Source organism: Sycon ciliatum, chromosome 13 (genome assembly GCF_964019385.1).
Source record: "Sycon ciliatum chromosome 13, ocSycCili1.1, whole genome shotgun sequence".
Classification (NCBI taxonomy): domain Eukaryota; kingdom Metazoa; phylum Porifera; class Calcarea; order Leucosolenida; family Sycettidae; genus Sycon; species Sycon ciliatum.
This window is the reverse complement of record NC_088655.1, coordinates 4,450,130-4,465,838: the sequence shown is the minus strand read 5'-3', so window position 1 is coordinate 4,465,838 and position 15,709 is coordinate 4,450,130. Positions and strand designations below refer to the sequence as shown.

Below are 15,709 nucleotides of genomic sequence, written 5' to 3'. Positions count from 1 at the left end.
CTTTCGCGGCGGCTAAATTTAGCGTTTTGGCAAACTGGACCAGTAAGCGGCGATTAATTTTAGCGATTTCTACCTTCCACCGAAAATCAAAGAATTTTATTTTACGAAGCCTCGGAGTGCTGGGCGCAGAGTGCATGAAGAATGAGAGAAGAAATCAAAGAATGAAAGAAGGAATCAAGGAATGTAAGAAGGAATCAAGGCATCAAAGAGAACCATAAGGTAAGTACTAGTACTGAGAGAAAGAATGGCACGTTCGAAGAGGGATCATCGGAAGACTTTCTCTTCGAACTGCTGAGCCACTGCGATACTCATCGCGATAAAATTCAGAAGACTTCTTCGAGCGGTACAACACTAAAATCTACGCAACAGCAAGCTGGCCAAGCGCTCCAAGAAATTCAACAACACTTTCCACAACACTGAGACATTCTCCAGTCGATCGTTTTATTCTCTTCTGGTTCAAGTCGCCGTACTCCAACGACAACTAATGTTGGTTACTTGCAAGACTGGTGTTGGTGCGTAACCCGTCGTTGCAACAGCTGCGCTCTTTGGTTGGACATGCGCACGTTCTCGTACTGTACAGATCTGTTGCAAAACGATCGATCATCGACGCATCGATCGTGTAGTACAAATTTCATATTCGTGTGTCAAACTTTCGCGATTCGACCTTGCTCGCGAAAGTCGCGAAAGTTAATCGCTCGCGAAAGTTTGTCGTTTTACAGTATATGGTCACGTGGTGCAAACCTCTAACTAAAGACCACCTGCTCCTAAAGACCGTTTTTGCTGGCACCAAGGGGTGGTCGGTAGTCACAGGTTTTACTGTATCTACGAGTTGCTGTGCGTAGGAAAGCAAGACATGCTTGGTGGATGTGCGTCAGGCGAAATTACTGGTCAGTCGGCGACACGCATTTTTTCACAAAAAAATTGCCGTTTCACCTGCTGGGAGAGTATGCGTGTACTCGAGTCTCATCCTGAGCACGTTTTTTTCTCCTTTTTTCAGCTCCAGTATAGCTGTATTTTTCATTACAAAGCCGTCCTCGATTGTTGTGTTCGTTGTTCAAACGAAGTGGACCTTCAATCATGAAGGCAGAGGACATAGGAGCCTGATTGGAGTTTCTCGTGGCATAGGACGGCCACACAGAGACACTTTGGGATTTTCTGAATATAAAATACCGTACGCAGGATGCTGAGATCAATTTGGGCGATATCAAATTGTTTGTGATCTACCACATCGAGGAGAACGGGATCCAAACACAAGTTTACCGACGGTTAGGCTGCCGACCTGACTGGACAAATGATCCCTGGCTTCACCAGACGCCAGAAGTCGGACACCATGTCCTTTGCCGCGACGTCCATCTCCAAAAAGAACTCAATCTTCGTTGTGAAAAGGCTTGAAATACTCAATATTCAACCGAGATTCGCGGTCTCACCCTTTCTCAGATCGAATCATTTTTTGTTGTAGCAGTTGCAGGGAAGATCCCCGCCATTACTTCAACAGAAGATGGCTCCAAAGCATGCCTGGAACAAGCCATATCGAGGTTGCAAGCCACCCCTCTCAGCACTTTTTTTGAAGAAACTCGAAATTTCAATGGTGGAAGATATACTATGAAGAGAATTTCAAATAGTATGTTTCGCGGAGTGATCGCTCAACCTACGTCTTTCAAACTTTGCAGGATGGTTCAGACGTACATGCTAGGCATGGAACCACAGATTATCATAGCTGACACACAGAGTCACACACACAGCAGATTCGTGTGCACAGATACTAAATTAGTGGACGTCGTCATTCTCTTCCTGCTGATCTCAAATGTACTATGACGTGCTATTTCGCCTGACGTGTGGCTTGGCCCAGCATGCATGATCTAGTTTGAAAAACGTCAGTTGCTTGGCCTCTTTCTGTTCGAAAAGTCTGCATCCAACACCAGACCTGCATATGACGGGTTGAGTTTTCAAGTTCATAGCAGCAAGGTAAGGAGTAAGGAGTCGTAGTGTAGAATGGTAGCGTACAGTAGGTGATATTTTGAGTAGCTGTCACTCCCTGATCTACTCTCTGCTATGGACGAGCTGGCAGGTGAACCCTTGAGACTTCTGTGCAGTCTACCAGGCATCGAAGCCAATGTGCTCAGCTTGCTCCAGCAATTATCGGCGCATATTAGTGAGTCAAAAGATCGAGAGGAGCGCGGAAACGGCGTCTGGATGAGCTATGTGCACATATTACAGAATTACGAAGCGAACTGAGTTCCTTCAGGCCTTCCGTCATTGCCCATGTCGACCACCAGCAACAAAATTCAAAAGGCAAGGAGAGTGCAGGTAGTACTAGTACTACGAACAAGAGTAGCCGTACCAGTAGTAGTGGAAAGTCGAAGCCGAGCGAAAGTGCGAGTGCAAAGCTGCCAAAGAAGTAAAGCATGTGGGAACGCACACTGAACCCCGTACCCGTAGTGCTTCCACACCCCAGCAGACAAGCCAGACAGTGCCCTCAGTGGGCACGGACTCTGACGCAGAGGATACTGTACTCTTCCCTGTGAAGCACGAGTCAAAACCCGTTTTCAGTACCATCACGGACGGGTCTTGGAAGTTGGTCTCTGCAGGACCACCCAAGACCAAGCGCTTTGTTGCCTTCGTGCGTCAATATCTCCCCCAGATTGCACAGATGAGCGCCTAGTACAGTTCATCGTGGACAAAAGCGAACAGGCAATGCCAGGCTCTTCCATTCCCGTGCATACATGCAGTGTACATGTAGCAGAGAGTGGACATAACAACAACAGAGACAAGACAACAGAGGCGATGATAGCAATGCTACGGCAGAAGCCATAGCAACTTGTGCTGGGATTACACCATTCAACAGCTTGCAAGGCTGAAGAATTGACCGTCACTATTCAGCCTGGTCTACACCATACAGCTATTTGGAGTGACATTTTCTGGCCAGTGAATCCCTATTTTTGGTCTTTTCATTTTTTTGTCCCCCGCACACACATCACACCACATACTCCGGCATGCACTGGCTGTTGGTAACCACCCAGGAGAATGAAAGAAAAGTCAGGAAGAGTCTGAGAAAGAGAAGAAAGACGTGTGTGACCATAATCGTCGGGAATCGAACCCGCAATCTATCGATTGGAAATCGCTGCACATACCACTGCACCATATGGGACACACACACACACACACACACACACACACACACACACACACACACACAAACACACACACACACACACACACACACATACACACACACACACACACACAAACTTCATGGTAGAGAAATGTACATGTTCATACGCTGAAACTTTTGAAACAACTTGCAACGTTGCTGGCACATGTATGCAAATTTTTTAGCTTACCCTCACAAACCTGTTTGGTCGGACCTGCTGGGTCTTCACTTCCAAAACGATCAATACGTGGCCATTCACTCTCATATTTACCCAGCCAGGCAAATCCTGCTACCTGATTTGTCATCATATACTGCCTAAGGCAATGGCGATTGGACGGCAATGCCAGACCAAATACCTTACATTTATCTGTCATCCGTTGTTTGTCAGCGTTTGGGGTGAGTTTATACAATGGTATCTCCAAAAGGTAAGTATTTGGAAAACATTTCAGTGGGTCATTGAACCAATCTGCACAGAGAAAAAACAATGAAATTATCAAATACGCAAGAACATGCCTTTACACTCTATTATCATTTAAAATCCTCTACTGACGTGCTCAAAGGCGCAAAACAGCTATAATGGTGCGATAATGCTTCATGCATTGGTTCCGCTAAGAGTGCATGGTGGTGACGGGTGGAGTACATAATGAATACATTGGCCAGACATTTAAAATAGCAATGGATCAAATATGGTCCTGTTGCGAAACAAAGTAGGAAAGGTTCGGTTCCAGAATGTTGCCTTGTCATTTTTTGTTCCCCTATTCTCTTTCAATCACAAGATTTTACTGTATTAAAATAAATTCGATAAGTACTGCTGGATGGTAGCAGCTCTGTCATATTAATTTTGTACAAGCTGCACTACATTCCAGGGCCTCCCCAGATAAACGTCATGCTGCCACCAACCAAGCCCCCTGCCATAGTTAGCTTGCGCACATGGCAACATCAGATGTACAATGGCTTCCAGCTACAGTCGACACACCCTCGCAAAGACCCTGACTACCTCCTGCGATCCTTCCCCTTCTTCACCATCACACCCTGGAACAACCTGCCTGCAGACCTCCTGCTTCACGAACCTCATTCAAGGTGCCTCCAAACATTCAAGGTCAACATATGTAAGAATCAAATCCAAAAGAGTTGGCTGTAGTTCACACAGTACCTGTGACGATGATAATTATTGAGCCCCACTTACATCACAACTTTCATTGCAATGAGCATGGTTCAGACTTGATGCCTAGCTATTGCCCAGGACTCCAGGCGGCTATCCATTGCGATAGGCGGTTGGAGTCACGGGCAGAGACAACCAGACGATGAATTTGTCACGGACGCATTCACTGCAAACTTGACGGAAACAGCGCTGGCGCCGATCACTGGGTCCAGAACCAAAATTTTCCGAGATCTACCATTTTTCAATGGCGACGTGCACGTTCAAGAGACACTACACATAATGTCAATTGTCAGCTACAACATAATAATGATTATTTCCGTAGCTATGGAAAAGACGTTACTTCAGTAACGTGTGGCGCTAGCCAGGGTCCACACAGCTTTAATTTGGTATTTGTGTGTTTGTTTGTTTGTGTGTTTGTGTCACACCTGGCGCTATCCCGTATCTGTCCCGTACCGTACCGTACCATCAAACACAGCTGGCCACATACAGCTGGCCGCAATATTCAAATAGGGCTTTCAAACGCAAGATCATAGCGTGAAGCAACTTGGAAGAATGAGTATGAATGCGAAGTGTATGGGGCAATCCATGTAGGGCGATAGTGCGGGTTCGAATCCCAGGTTATGCCTGAAAAAATAGGAGAATTGAAAAATGTAGAACATCCTTATGCTTTTTTGCCTAGGTCATCAAGGCAGTAGACGGTGTCATATTACCCTCGACCGTACGTGTCCCGTACCTGTCCCGTACCGTACCAGCAAAGACGGCTGGCCACAATGCATATTCAAATAGGGCTTTCAAATGCAAGATCATAACGTGAAGCGACTTGCAAGAATTAGCATGTATGCGAAGTGCATCGGGGGATGCATGCAGGGCGATAGTGCGGGTTCGAATCCCAGCTGCACTTGGCTTTTCGCTGCAGTAAATGTGTCCATTTCAAGACACATTCACTGCAGCGAAAAGTTCCCCACTTTTCCATTAAAGTCGTACGAATCACGATGCCACTGGCGCTAGTCGCGATGGTGTTTTCTTTCTGGTCTCCTTTGGTCTTGCCATCACAACCTCACGAATGAATGTGAGTTAAATTTATATTATAATTTTTTTTCACGGCTGAAACAATTATACCGGTAACTCGCATATCGATCGTTAAGAGTGGAATCGATAATCGCTAGTGTTCAAAACGAGTGCTAACGATTCATTATGCATGCATATTAGTGACAGTATTCTAGCCCTTGCACTCCATCCGATAGTGAATACGAGTACAATCATGTACTTCAAAACGGGGTAAAATTGATTTGTGGCTTTGAAAGAGATCGGGAGAGAAGACTTTGTGTTTTTGGTTCATTTGTGTGAGAGGTTGGAGATAAGAGCAGTTGCCAGATGGTAATGACAAGATTTTTTGCTCTAGAAACAACATGAAATTCTCTAGTTCATGTTGATAAAACCAGCCAGATTTCCACAGATGTCAACAGTGCGGTGCCACAAATTTCTAACGTACCAAAGGTATCATGGAATTTTTTCATAAACTGGTGTGCGAGGTACACGAGTAGAGCCGACAAGAATCGATAAAACCAATATATCGACCGTTAATGATATTGTTTGATCGTTAGGAGTTATTGAATGATCGTTTCAGCCCTATTTTTCTTATTTTGTTATGGGGTATTCACACGACAGGCAATTTCACATTTTACAGGGAGTGACATACGAGAAAAGTGACTGTGTGGATTCACACAGCTGCACTCGACGACAGACACGTTTGCATTTTTGAATGCTTCACCGACCAGTAGCCATGGGTATTTCAAATTTTCAAAACACATACACAATAATTATCATGCTCTAAAGAGCCGCGTAAAAAATCAAGTCTTGTTTCGCGCTTTTTGGTGTAAATGTACTCGTGCACGCCACGATTATCGTGAAAGTAGGCCCCCAACTCGCTTTCACTTTTCAGCCATTTTCAGGCACTTTTCTCGTTCACAGGTAAAATACCATAGCAATTTTCCGGTGTACGTGGATTTGCCTGTCGTGTGAATACCCCATTAGGGATTTCCCAGCAGGCAATAGGGAGGTTTCGCTCTACATTACGTATGAAAATAACGTAGGAACTGCACGGAATTTTCATACGTAAAAATCAGAGCTGCTGGGTTTCGCTCTACGTGATTTATCCACGACTGCTAAACACGGGTTGTTGCTTTGGAGACACGTAGGCTGCATGCGCCCACCGCATGCACCATGAACCGAAACCGCGTTTTCCATCTTATTTTGCACGTGGTGTATGGTGTGTGTACCTTGTGTTTCACGCGGCTTGAACGTTGCCATGGACAAATGCGGAAAATGCGAAAAATATTTCAAAAATTCCTTCGGAGGACCCAACGTAGGAAAGAGCTTTCCTACGGAAATCCGTAGAGAGATGTACGTATGAAAGCTGCCCTCGCTCCCCGGCGCGTACGACATACGGATTTTCATACGTAATTACGTAGAGCGAAACCTCCCTAATGTTGCCTTTTTACTGGGAACCCTAAATGTGACTTTGTGAGAGAGCAAAACAAAGCAGGCGACCCGGCCAGGCGACAAGATGGAGGCAGCGCATTCCACTTGTCCGCACCACGATACGCAATGGAATGGAAACCATACCGGGAGTGGCAGGCAGGCAAGACAAGAGCAGCAGTAGCTTGGCCCCGGGTTGTGGCAGCAGTATGTGGGCCAGTGCAGCGGGGGGCGAATAGGAGGCTGAGAAGTGGGCTAGATAAACCATGCAGACAGCGAAAGACAAAGACGTATTGTATTGCTTGAAAGTTAAGCGTTGCTCTAGTGTGTAGATCTTGGTGTAAGCGTACAGTGTCTCAGTGGGAGTTCTGCGGTCAAGGGCAAATATTCTTTTAAGACTAGTACTGTGTTATCAGCTAGTTGTATGAACGGCGAGATAGACAGTTAATGTAGACAGAACTAGCATACTCAAGAGTGGATTGAATAGTGGATAGATAGAAAACACGACGCGCTCTGTGGTTCAGGTTCTGCCTGGCATGCTTGTAGGCTCCGACCTTCTGCTTGACGGCAATGCAAACTCGCTCTACTTGAGCATCGAATGCCAAGTGCTCATCGACAATGAGGCCCAGGTAATTGGCTGTGTGCGCAGGGTAGAGAGTGGAGTTGCGGCATGATATGGACACAGTGGTGGGTAAGGGACTAGTTGGGCGACGTAATAGTAGAAATTGTGTCTTATCAGGGTTTTAACCCTGATGAGACACAATTTCTAAAAGAATCAGTCCCTTCCCTGTAAGGTACCTGTCCAGAGCAGCAAGGTCCGCAGTGAGACGCTCCAACACAGTATCACGGTCACTATGCCGGATTAGAGGACCACCTACCTGAATAGGCTAAACTCTCAGTATATGCCGACGACACCACGGTATATACGTGTATCACAACCCGAGCCAATATCCCAGATGGAGTCGCAACGCTCCAGCAGGCTGTTGACGCACTTGCCGACTAGGACACCCTCTGGCGAATCAGGTTTGAGCCGACAAAGTCACAAGCCCTCACGATCACCCACCGACGATCCCACCACCCAGTTCCCTCTATCACATTCTAGAGGACAGACGTACCTGAGGTGGATCAGCTCCGCCTGTTAGGAGTAACATTTGACAGCCAGCTATGCGTCAAGACCAGGCAGGCACAGTGGGTTGGTCAAAGACCATGATTGAGATACGAGAGGTACCTGGTTCAAGTCCTGCCTGGGAGCGGTTTTTCCAGCCGTGCTGCTACCCACAGTCAACTGGGAACTTGTGGCCAGGCACAAGGGGTACATGGATGCAGCTAATGGGGTCGTTCTCGGCACTTGTGCCAGTGGTTGTGAGACTTATCCACTCACCCCCACCGTTAGGCGCTGCATCTGCCGCTAGGATTTACCGGGTGTTAGCGGCCGTCGTGAGTTCCCTTCGGGAACGGACACGATAATTTACTTACTTACTTACTTATGCTTCAAGCAGCACATACGGTCCCTCGCAATACGCAGTGCGCAGCGACTCTGCTTCTTCCGCAAGGCTGCCATGGCTCTCAACCCACGATGCCGTGCCGTAGTATACCGTGGGTTTGTTCGGCCGATCCTGGAGCATGAAATGCTGGTATGGATGAGCGCAGCACCCTCCACACTAGCCAAGCTCACAGCCATCCAACGTAGGGCACTCCACGTCATTGGTGATGGCTGCTACCTGCCCAGCCTGGACATCCGTTGCTCTGTTGCTGCTCTCTGCTACCTGTTCAAGCTCCACTATCTGACTGGCCCTGCCATGATCACAGCCCTCCTACCCCCGCCAGCTCCAGCCCCAGCCCCGGCCCGCACCCGAGCCAGCGTGCGCACAATTGCGAGCCACCATCCATTCCAGCTGACCAAGACTGTCCCACCTCAGTCTCGGAACAATGTCTTTCAGTCCTTCCCCCACTGTATGATTGACACCTGGAATTCCCTCCCAACCTCTATCCTCAGTGCTCACCCCTTCCAGAAGTCGATGCAGACCTTCAAGAAGAAGGTATATGACCACCTGAGGCAGTCTGACTGGGACTGGGCAACCGAACGCCTCTAGCCTCCTCTGGGATTATGCTCCTGCTTCTCCCACCCCAAGCCTAACAGCCAGACGCCCTATACGCCTCGCCCTCTTTCAGTGGCTCACTGTCGAGTGCTGAGACCAGGAGGCTGCAGGTTCTGCTGAATCGAGCAGTCCGCACTGTCTACGGTGTGCCCACGCGACACTCAGCTGAACTTTTGGTGACCCGGCTGGGAGTTTTCCAGGTGTCAGAGCACTTCCACCAGAACACCTTAGCTCTTGTGTGGAAGAGCCTACATGGTGAGACATCGCAGTCCGTCACAGAACTAATGACTCCACAAATGACCAGAGAAACCCGCCTTCAGCAGCAGGACGGACTCAGTCTTCCAGTTGCAAGAACAAACGCTGGCAAGTCGAGGTACGCCTTCAACGCTACAGGTAAATGGAACAGATTACCTGGAGACGTCCGCTCCAGCACAACTCTGGAGACCTTCAAAGCTGCAGCAGTACCCTACGCAATTGCTCGTTGACTACATGGAACAGTAGCAAATGCCATGTTTGACAATGGATCCGATTTCCAGCTGACTATCATTTCCAGTGCATACACACTTTTTTCTTTCCTTCTTTTTTTCTCTCTCTCTGTCTTTTTTTTCTTCCCTCTTAAGATCTTCGCTACCTTGTCATTGGGAAGAAATTCCCGTTTGGATTTTGCGAAGTAAAACAAAGTTTAAAAAAAAAAAAAAAAAAACAGCTTGCCGGTGATGTCAAGAAGTGCAATGCCACGCCAGTTGTGACAGCTAGTGAGGTCACCCTTCTTGGGTAGGAGCCAGTGTGCAGCCCTGACAGAAGCCATTTCAGACGTTGATGTTGTCGGTGATGACATCAGGGAGCTGGACATGTGCCTCCATGCCTTCACGGAGTGACTGGGCAAGGCCAAGCAGCTTCGGAGGAATCCCCAGATTGCGAAGCACAAGCCACAAAGCAAACCGCGGAATCAAATCATAGGCCTCAGGCAGATCGACGAAAAGCACATAATAGCTCAGAATCGTGCGCCACTGCTTTCTCCATCAGTTGTCTTGCGGTGAATACCATGTCACTAAAGCCATTGACCCTGCGGAAAAACGCACTGAGAATCTGGCAGAACATCCTCCGTTATCGCTTGCAGGCAATCCTGGCGAACACGAGCAGAGACCTTGCCGACCACATCTCGGAGGCTGATGCCACGCCAGTTATCGTAAGTCACCTTTCTATCCTAAGTCACCTTTCTTGGGAAAAGAAACGTGACTCTGCGTTCTCTGCGTTTCACCAGTCACACACGGCAGAACCTCAGGTCCATACCTCGTTGATCACATTGTGGATGTGCCCATGCACACACACACACACACACACACACACACACACACACACACACACACACACACACACACACACACACACACACACACACACACACACACACACACACACACACACACACACACACACACACACACACACACACACACACACACACACACACACACACACACACACACACACACATACACACACATACACACACACACACACACACACACACACACACACACACACACACACACACACACACATGTACTTGCTTGTACTTGCTCACTGCCAAAACTGGTCACGTGGGTCTCCCCGGGAGAGGGGAGAGAGACTCAAAAGGAATCTTGGAAAGATGACTCAATTGGCCATTGAACCACCCAACGGCCGACACCCCCTGAAATCCCCAAACTAGGGTGGACTTGAAATGATCCCACTTATGGGCTCACCACACCTCAGTAAGTGGGTTAGGACAAGGTGCAGAAAAAAGGATTGACGGCATCAGGGTATCCATCCCGGGATCCAACTGCAGGTACCCCTGCCCCCAGTGAAGGTAATACTTGGTACTAGTGTGGGTGGCTAAATCAGAGTGGATCTGATATAAGCTTCACTAGCACCATTGATTACACAAGAGTTAATCTAGCCAGAAGCAGTCCATGGTTAACAGGTATGTATACTTCAAATAGAAAGTATATGAACCCTGAAACCAACAAAGGTGGTAGGTACAACAATACACCTTCAAGCAGCCGAGCCCGTTGGCAACAGGCCCAACACTATCTGGCATAAGTGTACCCACCAACCAAACTAGCTGGCAGCACACATACACACACACACATACACACACACACACACACGCACGCACACACGCACGCATGCACGCATGCACACACACACACATGCACCATTGGACCATTGGACGCCCATCGCCGGAGGCGATGATAGCGATGCTACAGCAGAAGCCATAGCAGCTTGTGCTGGGATTGCACCGTTCAACAGCTTGCAAGGCTGAAGAATTGACCGCCAAACACACGCACACACAGATACACACACACACACACACACACACACATATGCATACACACACACACACACATATGCATACACACAGATACACACTACGATTATACTTACTCAAGGCCCTGCTGCAGGCTGCATGTGTCGTTGCATGGCAGTCGTTCCTTGCTGGCTGTCTGCCAGTCATATATGCGCACTCATCTATTCCCAGCGTTTGTACCCAGTACCTATTGGGGTCATTGTCAAGGTTGAAGGTATCTGCAAACTTTTTACGTGCTGTCAATTTTTCTTCTCCCAGTGAATCAAAGTGGTAGACTATTGATCCGCCAGAAAGAGATGAGCAAAAGGGCAAGGCTTCAGGATAAGTCAGGGGAACCTCCCGGAACAACTTTGCACTGACAGGATAGTCAGATACCCTCTTCCAGCCTGTGGTGCAGAGGAAAAACACAGAGGAGAGTAAAAATCGAAATGCGCGGAATATTCGAACAATTTCGGATTCTGGCACCAGAAAAATGAGTAAAGTCCAAGTCCAAGTGGCAACATGAGAATATCTTAAATGTTCTTACGATATAGTCAGAAGGGTTAGCAACAGCTTTCGTCCTGACCATCTATAATTTTGTCCCCACCACCGGCGTTTTCCAGCAAACCTTGCTTACCTCATCAGCAAAATATCTCCAAGCTGTTGTAGATGTTGATCTACGCCAAACCTCCGCTCATTGACTTCTACAGTCTGTTGTGGAATTATCCACCACCAGACCAGCGCAAGGATATAAGTTGGACTATAATTATTAATTTCAATTCCAAAATGCACAAGAAGTGTACAGAAGAAAAAAGCACGACCTCAACCAGGCCAGAAGCAATAAGAACTGAACACAAGATATTGAAAACCCTTCTCCTCAACAAGCTGCATCACGTACGACGCAAAACAACTGGCTGCACCAGCGCATGCATCAGCGCGTGCACCAGCGGGTGCACCAGCGCATGCATCAGCGCGTGCACCAGCGGGTGCACCAGCGCTGCACCAACGTGTGCACCAGCGAAATCAATATCGAAAGTACGTATCAATCATTACATTACGTACAACATGCGCAAGAGGGTTACTCTACTTCACCTCTCCCCCTGGTGGTATGCCAAATAAATTACCATCACAAATACTAAATAGCGCCACAAAGCAAAACTAACGGAAACGCTGAGGGGGTGCAAGCGAACCACGCTGACGAAGGCCATATGGGCGAAACTGATACGGAGCAGGATCATCGGCAGGGGCTCGAAGCGACACATAATTAGGATCACGGGGATCAAACCGAGACCCAGCATCAGAGACAGCACTCGCAGCTGGCACATCAATAACAGCAAGCACGTCAACAGCAGCATCTGCAGCAGGCACACCAGCAACAGCACCCGCAACAGGCACATCAGCAACAGCATGGCGACTGGCCTCCGTCGAAACGCTCTTGGTTGGGCTCGCAGCAGCACACGGCTAACAGTGGCGCACAAACTGCTGACATTGGGCAGCCATGTTCGGGAAATAGCACTTTGAGCGGAGGAAACACCATGTACCCTCCCGACACGCATGACCATAGTTCACATGAGCAGCACGAACGACATCGGACTCAAGTGAACTAGGAATAACAGGAATGACGACTGCATCATTGGGCGGCAACTTCACACTTCGACACAGCATACCATCATGGACTACGAGCTGTGACTTGACCTTGACAAACGCAGGATCAGTAACTGGGTCACCATCGATGACTTGCTGGCGAGTCGAAACAATCAGAGGATCTGCATTCTGAGCAGCAGATACTCTGTCCAATGAGAATGGACCAACGGTCACCACCGCAGCGGTGACGGACGGTGCAATCCGAGCAAGGAGCGTCTTGCCACATCAGATCTAGCTGCTGGGAACACGGGTCAATTGATCCGCCTTGTTCTGCTGACTGCTGATCGACTGGACCTTGAACGTCAAGCCTGTGACAGCGACGAGATCAGTGATAATCTGGAGACGGCGCTGCACAAGTACCTGTTGTAGGCCACTGACGCGAACACGAGACACATTGCCTAGCACCGATTGCAACCAAGCAGCCACAGTCTTGGAATCGGTGAATATCGTGAGCTCCTTCACTTGCCACTGCACGGCAAGGTTCAACCCCTTGATCACGGCGTCAAGCTCAGCGATGTTAAAGGGGAAGTATACCCTAAAATCAAATTTTCACCAGTTGTAGTCTTCTGGGTGTTGTAGTCTTTTGGACGCTGAGGCGACTGGTTTTGGTCCGAAAAGGCTGCGATGCAGCGTTCCTCCTTTATTCCCAATCGAACATGGTTGAACAAGCGGTCACGTGCTCCTGGGTGCCCAAATCACCTGGTCACCGCGCCAGCAGGCGACAACTTTCACACCAAGGTTCAACTCGAGTGACAGGACTGCACCCAAAAAAGGTCAAACAGGCTAGTAAGTTGTACCCTGCAGGCACGGTGACCAGGTGACTGGTGTACGCAGGAGCACGTGACCGCTTGTTCAACCATGTTCGATTGGGAATAAAGGAGGAACGCTGCATTGCAGCCTTTTCGGACCAAAACCAGTCGACTCAGCGTCCAAAAGACTACAACATATGGGCCAATCGCGGTCATCCGTGCTTTTATAAGAACGAAATGGCGCTTTTAGTGACATTTTGCATACAAATCCCCATCTAGTAGGGCGCAGTCACCCAGTTTCGGTGGAAGTGCGCGAGTTCGATTGGGATTCAAGTAGGAAGGGAGCGTCTCAGCTTCCTCGGACCAAGACCATTCGACTCAGCACCCCGAAGACTACAACTGGTGAAAATTTGATTTTAGGGTATACTTCCCCTTTAATGTGTCGCCGGTCGTCCTCCTGCCGCAGCCAGCAGCCATCCTCGACAATCATACCATCAGCCTGAATGACAGCACCATGTGCGATGTCCGAAGCATCACACCACAACGACCACTGTGCGGCTTCAGGAACTGACCACACGCCTTGTGCAGGGTCATCGGTGAATGACTTCTGCACAACAAGCGACGACTTCATGAGACACTGGATCGTCCCATCCAGGCTGAAGGCTAGACAGACGCTTCAGATAACTGCACGCTGGGCGCAGCCAGGAGCCGACGGGATAGTGGCTGATCAGCTTGCCACACCACTTGAAAATCTCGCGCCGTGTGACGGCATCCGGCTGACAGGTCGGCATGACGTCACCACGACGCTTCCACCTCACTTGGCCATTGCAGACTCTGACAGCTGCAGACCCAGTACCCTAGCAGAGACGACTGGCTCCGCTGGCTTGGTGGGCAACCCGTACTGCGACAACTGATCGGTGACAGCACGCAGACGAGGCTTCGGAACATACAAATCGTCGACATAGTTGTCCACATCAGCATACGCACGGAGGACCCACTTGACGATTATGTCCATGAATTTGGGCGCAATCGATAGACCGAAGCCCATCCTCTCCCTTGCGAACAGCTGGCCCTTCCAGACGACCGTTTGGAACTTGGCGAGAGCTGGCGCGATGCGGATGTTGAGGTAAGCCTTGCTGATGTCCAGCAACACGTGGCTATCGGCGTTGCCAAGAGACCTCCACTGACGCAACTTCTCTTGGCAAACAGGCACGTCCAAACATGGATGCAACACAATCAACTTGTTGAGTTGCCGGTAGTCCAAACACGGGCGGACAGGGGTGGACTCCTTGTGCGTCTGGGCCACCGCCAACAAGGGCAACACAGCACCAGGTTTACCATGGACTGCTTGGTCCTGGGGTGCCAACCATCATTGCGGATCCACGTGTCCACTTCCTAGCAGAACTGTGACTCCTGGTCTGTTGACAGGCTATGCCGGGAATATTCACCAATGCCTGACCCGACTGGACGCGTGGGGGGTTTGTCTTTCCATGCCCACTTAAGCTCCCAGTAGCCAACATCAGCGCGCCAACGAACTGACCCATCCGCAGTGGTCAAAATGACATCTGCCCCGTCATGCTCCACGGTAACATGGCGTAGCGTCATCACTGCGCTCGTCCAAACTGGGCACATCTGCGGAAGCTGAAGCTGCTTGGCCGAAAGATGCCCCGACGAGCTTGGAGTCTGCGTACTTGAGATCGACTCTGCCATGCTGCGATATCAGGTTGAGGCCCAGAAGCACGTCCGCATTCACAACACTCAACTCCGGAAAAATTGATACAGACACAGACGAAAAAGGCAGAAATACCGTCTCGTCCACCCGCTCGACATCCAGGACAGCCGAGCCCAGTACCTTGAGTGTATTGCCGTCAACGGTGATGATATCAGGCGTTAACGTCGTCACCTCCAGTGCCAACTCCTCTGCCAACTGACGAGACACCAACGTGTGTGTTGAGCACGAGTCGATGGCAGCAACACAACGCCGAAACGCCACAGCATCACAACGCTTCACAGGCAAGAAGATCCGCGGCAAAGCTGCTGCAGGCCCATCAATCTCTGACGCGACGCAGAGATGGCCGACATCCTCACTCGCAG

At 49.2% G+C, this 15,709-nt stretch overlaps 1 protein-coding gene across 1 annotated transcript in view; it reads right to left on the bottom strand.

The window, feature by feature from the left end:
• Positions 1 to 15,709, bottom strand: part of LOC135829787 (neurogenic locus notch homolog protein 1-like) — a 92,572-nt gene that overhangs the window by 39,749 nt on the left and 37,114 nt on the right. The window contains exons 9-10 of the mRNA XM_065342170.1: positions 11,321 to 11,629; positions 3,342 to 3,617 (exon numbers count right to left, since the gene is read on the bottom strand). Coding sequence (XP_065198242.1) covers positions 3,342 to 3,617; positions 11,321 to 11,629 — 585 coding nt within the window. The remainder of the gene's footprint in view (positions 1 to 3,341; positions 3,618 to 11,320; positions 11,630 to 15,709) is intronic.